Source organism: Pomacea canaliculata, linkage group LG4, assembly GCF_003073045.1.
Source record: "Pomacea canaliculata isolate SZHN2017 linkage group LG4, ASM307304v1, whole genome shotgun sequence".
NCBI lineage: Eukaryota > Metazoa > Mollusca > Gastropoda > Architaenioglossa > Ampullariidae > Pomacea > Pomacea canaliculata.
The window spans coordinates 5,740,479-5,757,899 of NC_037593.1; the positions used below are offsets into that span (position 1 = coordinate 5,740,479).

Here is a 17,421-nt window from a genome sequence, read left to right on the forward strand (position 1 = left end):
ATATCCAGGGTATAGAGAAAAGAAGTAGTAACACAACTGAAAATAACTGGTAAAGTATGAAATCGAAGGTACCATAAAAAAGACTATATAAGTGCTCCGTCCCTATTTCATGCTGTCCCTAAAAACGCAGTCCAGCGTGATCCTGAAAGCTTGGGAGAGGAAGGATGAATGATGTACGTGTACAGTTGTCGAAAAAATACACACGCAAACACACACAAAAAGGGATATAGTCGTTTGTTTGTCTTGAAGCATCAGTCAAGTCATGACAATTCTAAGACTGTGCTAAGATCGATTGATATACACTCTCAAAAGAAAAGGCGGCTTTAATAGAAGTAACTGCAAGCAGTTGAACATATCACTTTTCCCCATAGTCCTCGGGCAAAATGACGCACTTGTTGTATTGATCAACTGTAAGCTTCTGTACTCCTGCTGAAGAAATTTTGTCGGCTTCTCCTGAAGCCAGGCACGCATCCTTTACATCGTTGGAGGTCAATTTGCGACAGTGTAGCGCTTTCTTCAGTGTGATGTGATAATTATGTATTATGGCGAATGCAGATCCCTAGCTGATATCCAATGTTCACTCAGTAGAGACACCGTTATTCATCAATCTTTTCTACTCCAGCTATCCTCTCTATCAATGTGTTCTTGTGTGCGCGATGGTGACGGGAGAGCAAAATGACCTTTGCTAGCTACACTTTTTTCCGGTTATCGCGTAATTTAAAAATTGCCTTTACTTTTTATTATTCTCACTCAGGCGCGTGTGTGTGAGTACGTGTGCACGTGCATGTGTGTGTGTGTGAGCAGGCCAGTTCTTAGCCCCCGCGGGGCCCGAGGCAAAGGGCATCTGCGGGGCCCTCACGCCACGATCACACGGTTTTAGTTGGGATCTAAAGTCACATATCAATCAAAAGCGCGGGGCCCTTGAAGCGCGGGGCCCTAGGCAGATGCCTCGTCCTCCTGCCCCTAAGCACGGCCCTGTGTGAGAGAGAGAGAGATTCAAAAGAAAAATCTTGAATTCTTTAATCCTTCGATTTATGGCTGCATAATTCAGATAGTCGGTTTAGCATCAAGCATAAAATCACAAGAACTGGGACAACCAACTGTATGAATTAACGGATAGAACATAAAATGTCAAAGTTATCTTGTAACTTGAAAAAAAGTATGACTGTACATCAGTTTGATCCACATAAGAGTGAGAAACTGGGGGAGGAAGAGAGAAAAAGTGAGTGAACTAACGACGCTTGTGTATTCCAGCCACCTATAGGTATTTGACCTACTTTGTATATTTCTGTCTTCTAAGCTTTACTGGCTGTCGATATATATATAATCAATTCGTAACCGTCGAGAAAAATTTATCCCTTTAATTCCATGTTAGCCATAAACGCAAAAAAGTCGAAACATTTACTCTAGTAAAACAGAAAACGAGAAAGAAAAGGGTCCCTAAACGTTAGCCCGTACATACCTTATCCTGATTCAACCTTTCCTGTTATCTTTTGTTTTCCCACTTTCCAGTGCATTCTTTGTTTTCTTTTCCCAAATTATTTTTTTAATATAATCAACATTTTAACTAGCGTGATAAGTGAGGAATTTGGGCGGAATTTGGCTAAGGTGAAGGGTCGAAATGGGGGTTATTTTGGAGTTTTTTTTTCTGTATACTACACAGCTTTTTTCTAAAGTTCTAAACAATAATAATAATTCATCAGATTATATCTAAAAGCTACTCGAAGCGCGTATCACACACGCACGCAAGCGCTTTTTTTTTTTTTTTTTTAAAGGGGGAGTAGGGGAAGTTCCATTTGTCTATGCATGCCACTGGCAAGGATTTGCAACCACAGTGTACAAATACTGCACGAGAGCGCTTGCCAAAGTTAAAAATGGAGAACTGTAGCATTCTGAGCACAAAGGAGTGTTGGGGTCTCAGCACCCTTGATGGTTTATACTGGTGAATAAGAGTAGACGTGAAGGTAAGATAACTACATGTACTACAGTGCAGGCAGCGAAAACAAAGGGAGGCCACTGCGCGCCGCCTGGTGGAAGCCAGTGCAGGCCCCTGAGCAGCGAAGGACTCGTGACGAGCCCCACACAGAACAATGCCTGCAGCGTGGGTCGGACTGAATTAGCTGGTTTGTTCAGCTGCGCATCAGGAAACCATTGAGAACTGTAGCACCCGACACGGGAGAGAATAAGCGACACTGCGAGTTTGTTTGCAGCACCGAGAGGCAATGCTTACGAATCCTCCAAAAAGACGATGACAATCAGTCGCATAAAATCACGTGGCCCATGGCATCGACCAAACTGCAAATTGTTGAAGACACGTCCAGAAAACAGAGAAATAAGACCTCGCCATGGTCAGATCCTTTCAAAAGGTCATTCACTACTCGCACTAAAGCTGTCTCGGTGCTGTACGACTTAAATAGGCTGATTGGTAAAGCTCTGGACAATCAGGCATTGCGTGAGCCACAAGCTGCTGCAGAACAATAAGTTTAAGTAATGTCGAGAGAAAGGGAAATTACACACTATGTCCTATTTATATATATGCACGATATATATTGTAAGCACTTTATTGAAACATTTGGCATGCTTTCATTCCATGGATACGTTTCCACTACTGTTCACTTCCAGTCGGTGTTTTGTTCGTATGGATACACAACACAGCGTTTTATATGATCATTTGTCTGTTCTTCTTCAGTAATTCATTAACAGTAGGCATTAATTACAACTACCATTCACACCCATCATACCCACACATACTCTACTCATTACAATATTTTCTGACGCTGACTAGTTGTACGCAGTTGTACTGTCACGTGACAGTGAAAACAATGGTAAGAATAACGGAGTACCAGTAACATTCATAAAAATAGGTATAACATTCATATAAAACAAAAGCAGCGTGCGATTTTCTTCTCTGCTGGCGTGTCCATGTCACTTGTCCGAAGGGTCAGAAAAGAGGAGACCTATACACTATCTGACCTCTTTATTTCGCAACCACCCGTTTCTCACAAATGTAACAGGATGTATGAACTATGGGTAGTTTTGGGGAAATCCGTTTTCGTGTGGAGAGAGGCTCAGTGGTTGGCGAGAAAACGAGTTGAAACAGTGCATAGAGCACACACACGTGTATAAGTGTTCATCATAAAGAATATTCAGGGTGGCAGCAATATAGTTGACCTCTCTCTCACACACACACACCCCAAGAGAGGATCCAGATACCTCCACAATTGATGTGTTGACATTCATACGCTAATCCTTCTGCAATGTGTCCGTGTGTGTGTGCTCTCACAAGAGAAGCTTTGCAAAGATCGTTAGGGTCTATGTTGCCTCTGAATGGCTGTCATAATGTGTGCCATACCTGTGCACAAAGGGTTTTTACAGCCATCGTCATGCATAAAACCTTGTCATCCTGTACGCGCACTCGAAGGTGTGTTGAGTGCGTGCATGCACACGAAACAAGATCAGACAACAGTGTAAAATCCAACTGGGGCGGGGGACGCAGTCTACCTCTCTCCAAACAACAATATATGGTCTGTAATGTACTTGTGTTGCAATACAGTTTCAGTCCTAATCGAAAAAAATCACTAAAATCTAATCTTGAAGGCTGTTTACACTTATTTTATTCAATGTATGTTTGCGAATTGCAAGAATAATTATCCTGGACATAGACTGTAATACTAAACCAACTCATTCTGATCAATGCTAATCAGTTGAGCATATCGTAATGCTAATCAAATGAGAGTATCGTAAGCAGTGCCACCACTGAATGTGTATCTTGCACTATGGCAACATTGTTTGCACACATTGCACAATGTCATGGCAACATTGTTTGCACACATTGCACAATGTCATCTTTTTTGTGCTTGTCTTACACAGTGTCAGCATTGATGAAGTGAGCAGGGACTAGACACACATTCGCATTCCCTTTGACACAAAATACAGACTGAACTCTAGTAGTCTTCATCACAGAAAAATAAAGGTTATTACAAAATTGTTTCTGACCAGTATATATCTGTTGCTTACCAACACCTGTTAGCAAAATAAAGTCACATTTTGAGAGGAGAGAGAGAGTGGCCTACAATCTCTCCAAACATAAGCGTGCTATCACACACACAGAGAGGAACAAATCCAGAGGATGATGTGTCCCTCCATGTTTAACCCCAGGCACCGTTAAAGTAGGGCCACACCAACCCTTTTGAGAAGGAAAGGACTTCAGATGAAAAATCATCAAAATATATAGTAGATATTTTGAATAATTAACACATCATGGGATGTAAAAAGGGAGAGGAGATATCTTTCAATTATGAGTGAGTAATGTAACAATAATACAGAGAGAAGGTTGAGAGATAAGAGACATCAATGACATCATTTACAGGCATGGGTAAACGATGACTGGCATTACATAAAGTATGGCGAGGTAATGGCTGAGTTGGTTGTTTGTAGAAACTGTTCAAGGCGCACCTGTATCATAGCCAGCCTAGCCCACGGCAGTCTGTAGTGTATACACTGTTCATCTCAACCTTAAAAAAATAAAAATCAATGTAGCAATTTCTCAAGTTCCGGCATTTACTCAGCGATCCCTGTAGATGGGGATACTGTGTGTCTGGCGACAAGCGGAACTATGTCTATCAATATCAAAGACCTTGCATAGTGGAGATACAATGTCTGGGGTCAATACTGCCGCCGACCTAGCGACACTGGCAGCTGCAACAGATGCCACCAGCATCAGCACCCACACTTTCCTTTGGACTCTTCTTTCGATTTGTCCTCCATTTTCTGCTCCAGCGGCAAGATGGAGGTGGATAGTGTTGGAATGCGAGAGGCGTTCAGAAGGATCTTGTCGATGATCTTTTCCAGGAGGTCGACAAAAGTGTAGATGTGTTCAACGCTGATTTCCTCGTAAGGCAGTCCCAAGTGATTGGCGAATTCTTGAGCTATTGATAAAGTCACCTGACGCTGATTTCCAGTCACGTGACAATTGCAGCCGGCCAGCGCCATCACCATTTCTTCCCAATGGTCTTGATTTTTCAGTTCCTGCAGCCTGTCAAGGACAGGTAAAGGACAAGTAGAATTATTAGATTACTAGACCAGCGAGGCGGTAACTACTTAGTATCGAGTGGAAACAACTGTGAACCCGCCCTCCCTTCCCATTCCACATTCATACATTCTCTCTCTCCTCTCTTCTCTCTCTCCTCCCCCCCCCCCCCCCCCACCAACTCTCTCTCTCTTAAGCAAGTGCAATTGAAAAACTTACCAATCAGAAATACCGTCGAAAGTTGCTTTTTTGGTGACATCGAACAAAAGTAGACAACCGTGGGCTCCTCTGTAGAAGGATGATGTGACACTTCGAAAGCGTTCTTGTCCTGATTGTGTGATATACATAATATTAGCACATAAGATTTGTATCTACACCCCTATATATGATCTATAATATTGTGATTATCTAATACTTTCGTAAGATTTGAAAAGTTTATGAGTGACACTTTTTTTTTTTTTTTTTTTTTTGCACTGAAAGAGGACAGTGACAGTACATGGAAACGTTTCCATTGTAAAGGCCTAGGCCAGTGGAAAAGTCTGGAACGTATCTCAACTACGACCTCACGATGTTGCCCTTTATCTGTGCATGGTTCTATTTGAAGGCGGAAGAAGGGGTCTCCCTCCCCCAGATTTGGGGACATAATATCTTTACTAAGCTTTGTCCAATCATTGGAAAAACAACCCCCCACCACCACCACCACTAGACATTTTACTTTAAAATCGGTTTAATTATGTTTAAGTCAATAAGCAAAACCTTCATCGCATGCATTCCATTAAAGTAAATTTAAAATGATATTATCATTAATTTGACTCGTATTGGGAAGCCCCGCTTTCTTGTAAATCTCTCTCTTCCACTCTCTCTCTCTCTCACACACACACATAACTGATAACACTTGATATTTTGTTGTACCATGCAAGACGGAAAACCCTTGCGAGATACCCGACATACCCCGATCAACATGTGGTTGACATAATGTTAATACTGAGACCGCTGCACCCCAAATAGTGTGCGAATTATCCACCCGTGTTTAGCGCACTGAAACGATATTTAACTTTTTGTAATAAATTTATTAATATATTCCTCGTAGCAAATGTTAAAATAAATTCATAAACATTCTTAGTCGTCTCTAACTTTAATTGTCAACAGTGAGTCATCTGCGATTTCGGCGCAGAAGGCAGCAAAAACTATTTCATTATTGATGGCGAGCCCGTAATCAATGAAAATCACGAAAGTATAATCAACGATTGCTGAGGTCTGAATGAATACAGCAACAAAAATGTTGATGAGAGACCAGTCAGAAATATTCCTCCCGTAACAAACAAACAAACAAACAAACAAACAAACAAACAAACAAAGCAAAAACAAAAGCCAATTCAAATGTGAGAAGACGTTAGACCTCCAGAGCAAAGTAATTAATTAACGTCAGCTAATTAATTCATTAAAAATTACATCATGCGCTTAAAACACTTTATAAAGTACCTCCCGTTTCTTGAATTTTTGCTCTGACTTTTCTGTCGTCAGGGCGCACAAACACCATTTCCAGAAGTCCCATTCTGCGCGGTTCCAGACACCACACCTCCCGGGTGGGGGTCAGCTCCCCCAGCGAACGCATTAGCGCCCCTTTGTTGACTGTGAAATCCCCCAGCAAAATAATCTTCAAGGTGTAGTCGTAGCGAGCCATGGGTCACTCCCTGCTCCTCCTCACTTCACGAAACGTCTGCAGAGCAAAGTCCAGTCGCTTTTCCAAGACTCCAGTTCCTGTTGTCAGAGTTGGAAGAGTTCACTTACTAGGACTACTACCATCGCTTATGGCTGGGCTGTAGTTCTCTTATCAACAAGCTCCATGTTTCTAGTCTAATCAGACACCTGTCCTCTCGGATCACGGATTTTCCCTTGTAAATGGAAACAATTTCTTTCTTAGTTTTATTTAGATATCCAGTTTCTCCATCAATCAGGCACTGTTGTGTTCTTGGCGACGATCGCTGTTCCTCAGGCTTGTGGTGCTCCCTCTCTCTCTGTGTTTTCTCAGATTGTAGATATTCGGCGCTTTCTAGTCCTCTGGTACACCTGAAAATAAACTTTTGTGGTCAGTGTCTTCGATACCCGTGGATAGTGAATTGGTAGTTCAAATAGCAAATCTCTATTAGCCCGAATCAGGCAGGTGTTTCGGCATGCTTTAATACACTGAGTAGGGGGATTCTGTGACCATGTCACACGAATAGGAGAAGACAACAGACCACAATGTGAGAAAAATAAAGGAGTTCCTCTCTTCCTCTTATCGAATATGAGATAAAGCTTGATGATTGGGTCACGAGGTATGGACACAAACAGCTTTTTATACAGCGACTTATAACGATAACTTTCCCTCTCCTAAAAATAACGGCAGCCACGCACAAATAAACATAAACGCTATCGGCTGCTTTTGAAGATGGGTTTACTAGAGACCAGTAATTATTAATATAAATTATTCATAAAACTGCCTGACACTTTACAAGACTTCTGTGTTCATTACGTTTAGAGAAAGAATACCTAAATATTTTGACACGTTTGATAATGTTTTAATTTACTGTTGCTTTTACCTTTGTTATTTTGTTTGCTGCATTAATTTTACGCTTAAAATGTTCATAAAATGTGTATACCCTACAAAGAGCTTGATATCTATACAGGGGCATCATATTTATTTTTATATGAAAATGTTTCAATGTGAATAATATTATTACCAGTAATAAAAAGTTCAAAGTAAAACATTTCATGGTGTGCATTGTGCTACATTTTCAGTCCAATAAAAGAATATAAATTAACTGTTAATCTGCCAGATTCCGGATATTATTAAAAATAATTCTCCAACATTCCAAAAGCAAACTTGTTAACAGAACTCGACTTTATATTTTGAAATAATTTAAAGATGGAATGTTAAAATTATGATATCTTTATAGATTTGTACATCGTACATAAATTGTAACTAGAGAAAAATAGGGGTTGAAATGTCGTTTTCATTATATATTGTTGCACCGATATTTGACAATAAGAATACATGTTGTTACTTAACATTAGTATCTTTACTGTCTGCAGTTTACAACTTCCTGCACACCAAAAATCTGAAACTAAACAGTAAAAGAAAAAAATAAAGCGAGAGTAAGTATTGCCGAGAGCTCTTAATGTGAGGTACTGACACGTACGAATCGTCGAGTGCTCTTACAGAAATACTTATGTGTGTGTTATAGTCAGGCTGATCCTGTTGTCTGCTAAAGCCAAGACATCAACAAAATATACATGTGACATACACACAAACCACAGAGGAAGTGAATGTGTTGTCATTGCTTTCCCCAACCTTCGAGACAAATACGTCAGTGATTTCGCAATCTGTAATAAACGAATTTCTTCCACACTTTGTATCCGGTTCAACCTCGCCCATGTCGATGTGCAGTCGACCGTGGTTTTCAATATCCTAACGCAAGTCCCTTCAGGGAAGCGGAACTCCCTATTCAGTGACACGAAACCGGACTTTTCACTACAAATGTTGTCTGTTATGTGGGTTTCGCACCTGTGCAGGAGGACACAAACTGCACACCCAGCACCTGCTGAGAAAATATACTGTAAATTTCAGACTATAAGCCGCCACTTTTCCCTAGCTTTAAAACCTGAGTGGGAATTTTTTTCTGGATTTTTCAGATTGCAATTAATTTTTTTAGATGAGCTGCTAGGTCAGTGGTTCTCAAAGTATTTCGGACCGCGGACCACTTTACTTAAGTAAAAAATATGGCGGACCACCAAGGCCTAAAAATCACTCTGTACTATGAATTTCAAATTTAAATTACCGCATTTGTTTCATTACAATTCAAAACTAAATGTCCTTTTGTGACAGTAGTATAGTAATAAGTTGACATAAAACTACCTCGTTCTTTGTAATTAAAATATTAATGCGAGGAATACATCTCTTTAAACATCACTTTGCTGACATATGACGACTATCAGCCGCGGACCACCTGACTTCTGCCCATGGACCACTAGTGGTCCGCGGACCACACTTTGACAACCACTGTGCTAGGTGTTAACGTTGTTACAGTGTGAACTGTTCAGATTTTTAAATCAAGGCCGCATACAACTGAAGCATTCAGATCAGTTGCTGAAGAACACATCCTCGTCATGCCGAAATGCCTGCGAGGCAGCTTTAAAGTTGTAGATATCTGCTGCTTGTAAACCAGTGAAAAAAGTATACATATATTTTTTTTACAAAATTTAATGGGTGTGGCTTATATACAGGTGCGCTCAATAGACCAAAATTTACAGTATATCTCCATGTATTTATTTTATTTTGTATGGATGTAATAATAACTACACTGTCTATCCTACATTTTTCTCTGAATTTAACTTGGGAAGGGACCGCATATAAGCTTCATAAAACCAGTGAACTAACTTCACGAGATCAAACATGTTACTCACCCCCACTGATGAAGTTCTCTTGACACCCATACGGTTGAAATGTTTCGAGTGTTTACCGTGTGCTTGTACACCACCAATGTATTTATGAGAAAACTTGGGTGCGAGAGGGGTGGCTGGGTGCGGCGAAATGAATGTAGGGGTGGATAGAGGCGGTGGAGCAGACAAAAATAACCGCCGTTGCGTTTGTATTCGGTCATAACGACCTGGATTTGAGCCATGGGTGTGTTTTCCTATCGACAGCGATCTACCAATAGCGTGGCAAGAATTTCTCTTTTGTAGCAGATACAGGTTCTAAAAACCTTTTATGAGATTCAACCCCTCGAGATCGAGGAAGCAAAGACACGTTTATTCACATATTTATCAAACCTAAGAGAAAAGAATCACAATGACAATAATTGTTTGCCAATCTATGTAAGTCTGTGTTAAAGACTAATTTAAAGCGTATAACTGAATTTTCATTCGGCACTCACCTTGCATGAAATGTTGAAAATTCTAATTCTCAATTCCAAGACAAATGGAGGAAGAAAAAGGCGGGGGAGTCATGGCCCATGCGTGAGATTTTCCGCTCATAATTAAAAATATTAATAACACCTTAGAACCATGTACGCACACCTCTAATACAGAACTTTAATTATACCTTCATGTGAACATGTAGACCAGTTCGTCCACTGAAAGCATAGAAACTTTTATGAAAGAAGAGACGAGTGACCATATGTCGCTCATTCCAGTTGTTAAAACGAGATAACAAGTTTTAAACTACATAGCAAGTTTTTAAAACTTACAGAAGTTGAAGTGGATGTCAACGCCAAACAAATGGAATTTACAGACGTAAGGTATGTCAAATACAGGTATCAAGTACACCGGAGTAGACAAACAAAGTGTTTTCGTTGTAATCCGATCTCTGCCGGCCTTCTTTCTGAGCTCGTCTCACATGCACACGTTGTGTTTCTGAAAGCTATGTGCCCCTATTGATGCTATCTGGGAATTTTTTTAAAAAAGTCTTTTCAAATGTCTGCTTTGACCACGTTTTCTTTCTAAATATTACTTGGTGGCCCCATTTCCCTGGGCGATACAGCGAGGGTTGGCTGTCCTGGATTCGGATCTCGTCTCGGGCACGCTGTTCTTTCTCTACATATGTGGCATATGGCTTGCCGTGATACAGCGTTAATTGCTGGCTCAACTTCCCTTCTGCATCAGACATTCTCTGCCGTTTCCCATATATCAGCTATATATATAAGGTACAATACCACTTTGCCAAAGATCAAACTCTTCAAACACAACACTATAATACAGTGAATGAAGATGTGAACTCATGCGGAACTGCAACGCAGAAACAAAACAAAACAAAAAATACCCCCAAACAAACAGACAACTGTTGTTTTTTTGATCTTCCAACAAGGAAGTCGACAACAAAGCCAGACGTCCCCATGCAATCGGGGACATGTGTTACCAGAAATAGCCCTATTTAATTTGTTGTTGCACAAGCATTGGGAGGAAAAAAAAAACCTATATGTTCATAGAGCTGGCAAATACTTGTCACCTAGGAACACCTACACGCGTAAAACACAAGTATACACATAAAAATACCAAAATTACGATCTCAATTATGTATAAAGAAAAAAAACGAGTTGCAGAGAACTATACGAGAATATTGACTACATCTACACACGCGCGCGTTTCAACTTGGCCGGGGTACCCGTACCCGCATACACAAGATAAAAGAGAGAGTTGCGCAGTCTAACCTAAGGTGTTGTTTCTTACTGACCTTTCTCTACCCTGCTTAAAATTTTCCCAGAACGTTCATATGACACATTAAGATTAATTACAAATGCTGACTGAAATTCGATGAAAGTTAAAATTACAGTACTGATTTGTTATGTCACCGCCATCCATCTATACAAATGTTAGGCAAGAGGTGAAATAAATGAGGAAATATTATCCCCTAGTGGTGACCTTTTGGGCAGGGGTTGTGGTGGAATCTCTTTAAAGTCTGTCAAGAGATAATGTCTGTGAGATAACAGATGGCAAGATAATGAGCTGAGATAGAGCATTTATGCCAAAGGTTACCCATGCGATAGATTATAAGGTTATAGCCTACACCGACGGCTCTCCGCTCCACACTTGCCCAGGGCCCCGCATACTGCTAAGGCCGCCTCCTGTGTGATTGTGACTAGTTTGAGTGCATGATCAATTATTTCTTTCAAAATTTGGATCAAGCCCACATTCCTACCATGAGTGATTATTCTTTTCACTTGTCTTTCTTCATTCTTAAAAAGCAACCACGTTTTTTAACCAACAAAATCTTGAAACAGAAGGAGGATTTATTTGAATCACATGTAACTCACAACCAGCATAAGAACATCATCATGCAAGATAGCAGAGTGTTCTTACTGCAAATGCTTTGATTACCTATTTTGAAGTTATACATTTGTGCAACGCATTTTTGGAATACTATTTTTAGTCACAGCATGCATTTACTTGCATTAGGCATTTTACTTCGATGTGAGTAATGATGCCAGTATTGCTGCATATATACAGATGCACAAAGGATGAAACCATTTATGATTGCATGCATGCACTGGTGTTCATACCTTAATGCAGGGATGCCCAACCTACGGCCCGCGGGCCATATCCGGCCCGCGATGCGGTCTCATCCGGCCCGCGAAACTTCTACCCTCAGTGCAGGAAATCGGCATGTTAGTAATAATAATAATTAAAAAAAAACCTTCAAAAAAAAAAAAAAAAAACGAAGCAAAAGGGAAGAAGAAGTGTTTATCCCTACGTAGGGGCGTCTCTCAATCTTTTTTTCGATGGACGAACATTTCGATTCAGTGCTCCGACTTGGTGTCTCTACGATGCAGCCGGACATTCAGAAGTTGCTTCTTGGAAAACTTCAAATATCCCACTAATTACTACATAATTAATGGTAAGTACAACTTGTTTCTAAAAAAAATAGTATCTGCTCTATTTTATTTTCCTTTTTGTATTTTTGCGGTGAAGCGGCCCGTCACACGCATGTCGGAATTTAAATGTGTATGGCCCCCAGGCCCAAAAAGGTTGGGCAACACTGCCTTAATGCATACCGGAATATATGTGCACAAGCGTGACATATTAATAAGGATTTATGCATGTGGTGGGGCTAACCCCATCCATTAGTTTCAATTTATCACCTTTTTTTGAACACCCTATGAACTGTACGAACTTTTGTATATGAAAGTGTTAGTAAATTTTAGATGACATACATTCCTTCCTTGTGCATAGTAAAGACACATGCTTCTCTTGGTCTTGGGATGGATTGCAGAAGTATTTAAGACTTTCTTCCATCATGAAATGTACAATGAAAAAAAGGAAATTGGTTACTGCATGGGCATCTTTACTGCTGGCAAAAGACGATGTGAATGCCTATCAATATATCTGATATCTCTATGGTCATCAGAGATTATGAAGAAATTTTTAGGGAATGTAGCCCTTTAGGGCATACATATATACAGCAACCAATGTTGTTAAATGCTGCTTAAGCTTCACCGCATTTGTCATGAAATTATTAATCTCATAATACAGCTTCATATTTCTTAGGAAAAGCTGATGCAGTAATATTACATTACTTAAGTTAAATTATACACAATATACCCATAAAAGAGTTTTAAATGCCCACAAATGCAACTGGCTGAATATAAAATTTTGCTAACAACTCAAAAATATGAAATAAAAAAACAGGTTCTGAAGAAACATTTCATAGCATGCTAACAAGAATTCACTCCACTGTGTAGCATTAGTCTACACTGACTTCTCATAGAATGTCCTTCGAGTTTGCAACCCCAAAATTGTTTAGACAACAGTTAACCCAAGCCAACATGAAATTATTGGCTGAAAATATCAAATCACCACGTTTTATTATAAAGTCATCAACAGATGAGTTCATTCATGTATGTACTGTACATGTACCTTGATAGCTCTTTGTGGCCTGTTATATGATTACAATATACTGATGTTGTCGGCAGCAAATGCTGTTAACCATAATACAAATACTACTGTACCTTTTTTCAACAAAGCACTGGTCCACAACACTTAAAAGTTGAAATGGCCGATGCCACAGAAATTCCCCACAAACATTAAAAACTGCTACCATAAAAAAGTAACAATGAATAAAATAAAAAATTGCACGATCCTAAACTAAAAATAAAATATAATAAATTCTCCAGCTGGACAACAGCGACAACACCTACAGTATCTGTTATAGCTAGTGAAAGTAAGAGACTTTTCTAGTCCAGAGATGCACTGGATATTAAGCCCTGGGATAAATGGAAATGGTTGTGATTTGGAATTTTATATGTAGTCTCACATGAAATGATAACAACATGACACCTACAAAAAAGGCACAGTTGACCTAAATTGACATGGACTCTATTTTATCTTGTTAACCAAATGCTCGAGCAGGATAATTTCATTACATGACCTTTTATTAAAATCAATATTTCAAACCCTGTATTACTAAATATTTAGAATCACGCAAACAATATGGCACCAATCACAAATGTGCAATAAATGCCCTTTACTAAAATGCAAAACTAGGCACATTTGAAAACACAGTGAGACAGCAAATCATAAAAAGATACAGGCATCTCTTGAGAGCTTCCAGCACTCTTTTGTCCTTGACTTAAAACACAAAGTATTTGTAATGATAGAGTGGTCTTTAACATAACCATTTCCACATAAACCAAACAGCCATTTCAAAAACCATTAACCAAAGAGAAACTGCAGGCAAATAACCTACATAAGGTGCAGCTATAACTTACAAATACATATAAATTATGTATGAAAAATGTATAAATTGAATAAACTTTATAAAAAAAGATTAAATGAGCATTGTGCATATACAAGAAATATACAGGTAAATCTCCTCACTTAGAAATTATCCTCTATAATTTTTCATAAACATTTTTTTTTTTTAAAGCCACTACATTGAAATAAAAAATGTAATGCCTGTGAATTCCTCTAATCTCTTGTGGCAGCAGAAAACCTATGGAACTGAAATAAATGCACATGATATACTGACTCACAAGTGGCATGTAATATTTATGCGTGCAGCTATTAGCACTGATATATTGCAAGATCTGCTTTTAAAACTTCATCATTACACTGGTGACTCTCCTGCCACATACAACAGACTTTTCAAAACATGAGCATTAAACTGCCACTCCACTTGCAGCTAATGTACTCAAAGACAGGGGAAAATCCCTCTCCAGTTGCATAAAGCATTTCCTGTATAGGGGCAAATGCCATGCTCCGTTAGCTGTCAATCTTCTTGAAGTAGCGCTTGCAGATCACATCACCCACTTTCAGAGTCTGTGCAGACACAAAAGCTGTAAGTCAAGGCACAATATTGCTTTGTTGTTTTAACCACTGTAAATGCCATAGAATTTTTCTGGACTTAAAACTGTACTTGCTTACAAGAAAACTAGGCCTAACATCACAGCATTTGAAACCTAAATATGTAAACTACCATGTTTCCTCAAAAATGAGAGCAGGTCTTATAATAATTTTTCCTCCAAAAAGAGTAGGCTTTATTTTATTATGTACAAAAATCTACATTTATTCTAATACAGTCATCTTCTTCCTCAGAAACATTGCCATAACTTTACTTATATATTAATATCATTATTTTATCCTTCAATACATTTGGAGAGTTTTAATGGACAGACAAAATCTGTCTGTCTGGCTGATGATCTGAACTTGTGCTTATATTGGGGTAGGGCTTATATCATGAGCATCCTGAAAAATGATTCTAGGGTTTATTTTGGGGGAAACATAGTATCTGTATATGTATATATTTTGATGACTATTTTATAGTAAAAGTCTAGCTTTAAAATAAAAGTATATTAATTAATTCTACTATAATAATCTCTTATCTTTTCTGATAGTTTGCTAATGACTGATCATTCTATTAAATATTCTCGAAGTGTTTGTTTTTCCAACAGCCATGACAATCAAGGGATGCTTATGTTTCAACAGTTTTCTTTCATCTTCTGTCATATTCTTTAAGGTCTAAAATTTTTTGTAAAATATTACATATTGATAAATATTATCAATTGACTAAAATGTAAATCAACTAAGATCATGCATCAGTATTTTAATGATAAAAAAAAAGAAAATTCTGAAGCACAAGGCTTAGTACACTGTAATGAGTGTAAAAGTTATCAAGATCTCTGCTGCCTTACCAAACACATATCTCCAGTATCTGTTAGCTCACGTTCAGCATATTCTGGATACGGGGTATTCACTGGATCTACTGGTGTTGGGACAATCCTCAAGCAACCATTCTCATAGGTTGGCATATTCTAACAAAATGAAACATTCAGTACATATGTAAATATTTGACTGATCCTTGTTTGTTGCAATACACTGTCACAAATAATGCACAGCAGGCAGCAGTTTAACAGGTGAAAAGATACTGTCATGTGTGTCAACAAACCTCTTGTCTAAAAATTCCTTATCTGAATTTGTCATAGCTAGAGTACAAACAATTAAATAAAAATAACTTTACATTTGCATGTTTGCATGCATATGCACACATAATTTTAAGCAGTGGGCCAGCCATCAACACTTTTGCCTGCATCAACACTCAGTTTGATAAACACTTTTGTGATTTATTATTCATATAATTAATTATATACTGCTTAGCATATTCTTTACTGTTCACTGCAAGCAAAACTTGTTCTCCTTTCCCCATCACCTCCTTCTCTTTTTATGGCAAAAAGGCTTCAAGCTTAAGAAATGTCCCTGCATACAAAATAATGCATCATCCAACAAACTTAATTATATGCATTGAGTGTACACATGCATCTTTTCTATGCATTATGTGCAGAATTTTTATTTAAACTGTACCTTAAATTTCGTCTTTGTGAAATTGTTGATCTCTTCAAATTCTTCCCCTAGCTTGAACTTTTGTTCATTTTTCATAAACGTGCTGCTCGTGGATATGACAATAGTCCCATCATCTTCAACGTGAATGTCATTTTCTGGCCTGGCCATCCCTGCCATCTTACGTATTAGAAAGTTTACACCTGCAATTGCATACAACGATGAATCAATTAAATGTGCTTATATATAGTAAGCTGTCGATCTACGCATTATTTGAACATATGGTGTGAAGAAGAAATGCTATATAAGTGATCACAAGAAATATAATATTTGATATGGTCATATGGCTATTACTACGGACAGGCATGATGACGAAGCAACTTTTAGTGAACGCACACAAACTCAAATGTCAGTGAATGTGTGGGTAAGGGGTAGCTAGGCTGTATGAGACATGATGACATGAGTTCGTCTGTTCAACTGTATTCAGAGTACTTTTTTATATTTATTGTAGTAAAGATCGATCAGGCGGTGATGCTTATATCGTGTAACAATTAATGTACGCTCTCTTTAGGTGTGATGCCTGTCAGGATAGAGTCGTGTTTATAAACTTATACTAAATTCATGCTTCCAGTTTACATACGATTAATCTATGCATGTGCTCTCATTAATTAAATTGCTCTGAATTGCGCTTTACGTATATGTCTTTTCAACAGGTTTGAATGTTTCTGTGACAGCTTGCAACAAGTTAATATGGTGACACTTATAAGAAAGCACACAGACACTAATATATATTCAGGTCATCTCTCACTCTCCCAAACTTCGTCTGTACTATACTACAATCTGCGACAAACATTTAAATGCATATAATAATTTATATATACCCATCGCTGTCATAAATCCATCAAAGTTATCGCTGTGGTCTAACTTCCACTTTCCGCTGAATTTTTCTTTAATTTCCTCAACCATTGTAAACACAGGTCTCTCTGAATTTTGCGAATTCACGATGTTGTGAGGTTTGCGACACACCCCTTGTGTGAGATTGTGTTTTTAAAAATGATGGTGGTCGAGTCCACTCGCAGGGGGAG

The 17,421-nt window shown here is 38.6% G+C and overlaps 2 protein-coding genes across 3 annotated transcripts; both read right to left on the reverse strand.

The window, feature by feature from the left end:
- Positions 1-3,596: 3,596 nt before the first annotated feature.
- LOC112562970 (ras-related protein Rab-18-like) lies at positions 3,597-10,637 on the reverse strand. 2 transcript variants are annotated; one of them, XM_025236615.1, is made up of 4 exons: positions 10,258-10,637; positions 6,512-7,099; positions 5,249-5,357; positions 3,597-5,035 (listed from the first exon to the last, which is right to left on the reverse strand). In XM_025236615.1, exons 2-4 carry the CDS (start codon positions 6,711-6,713, stop codon positions 4,720-4,722), a joined length of 627 nt encoding a protein of 208 aa, XP_025092400.1. In that variant the 5' UTR covers positions 6,714-7,099; positions 10,258-10,637; the 3' UTR covers positions 3,597-4,719. The 2 variants fall into 2 exon arrangements, with proteins under 2 accessions (XP_025092400.1, XP_025092399.1); XM_025236614.1 differs by lacking the exon at positions 10,258-10,637 and adding an exon at positions 9,476-9,912.
- Positions 10,638-12,827: 2,190 nt separating this feature from the next.
- LOC112561745 (myelin P2 protein-like) lies at positions 12,828-17,413 on the reverse strand. Its single transcript, XM_025234407.1, has 4 exons — positions 17,218-17,413; positions 16,361-16,539; positions 15,694-15,813; positions 12,828-14,821 (listed from the first exon to the last, which is right to left on the reverse strand). The coding sequence occupies exons 1-4, from the start codon at positions 17,300-17,302 to the stop codon at positions 14,765-14,767; spliced, it is 441 nt and encodes a 146-aa protein (XP_025090192.1). The 5' UTR covers positions 17,303-17,413; the 3' UTR covers positions 12,828-14,764.
- Positions 17,414-17,421: the final 8 nt, after the last annotated feature.

What these genes read in the sequence shown, in the direction of transcription:
- LOC112562970 (XM_025236615.1), bottom strand. Translation starts at nt 6,713, where the DNA reads ATGGCTCGCTACGACTACACCTTGAAGATTATTTTGCTGGGGGATTTC. An exon ending in AAAAATTCAAGAAACGGGAG is followed by an intron (nt 5,358 to 6,511) that starts GTACTTTATAAA and finishes TCACACAATCAG; the next exon opens with GACAAGAACGCTTTCGAAGT. An exon ending in TTCGACGGTATTTCTGATTG is followed by an intron (nt 5,036 to 5,248) that starts GTAAGTTTTTCA and finishes TGTCCTTGACAG; the next exon opens with GCTGCAGGAACTGAAAAATC.
- LOC112561745 (XM_025234407.1), bottom strand. Translation starts at nt 17,302, where the DNA reads ATGGTTGAGGAAATTAAAGAAAAATTCAGCGGAAAGTGGAAGTTAGAC. An exon ending in TCACAAAGACGAAATTTAAG is followed by an intron (nt 15,814 to 16,360) that starts GTACAGTTTAAA and finishes TCATTTTGTTAG; the next exon opens with AATATGCCAACCTATGAGAA. An exon ending in ATACTGGAGATATGTGTTTG is followed by an intron (nt 14,822 to 15,693) that starts GTAAGGCAGCAG and finishes GTGTCTGCACAG; the next exon opens with ACTCTGAAAGTGGGTGATGT.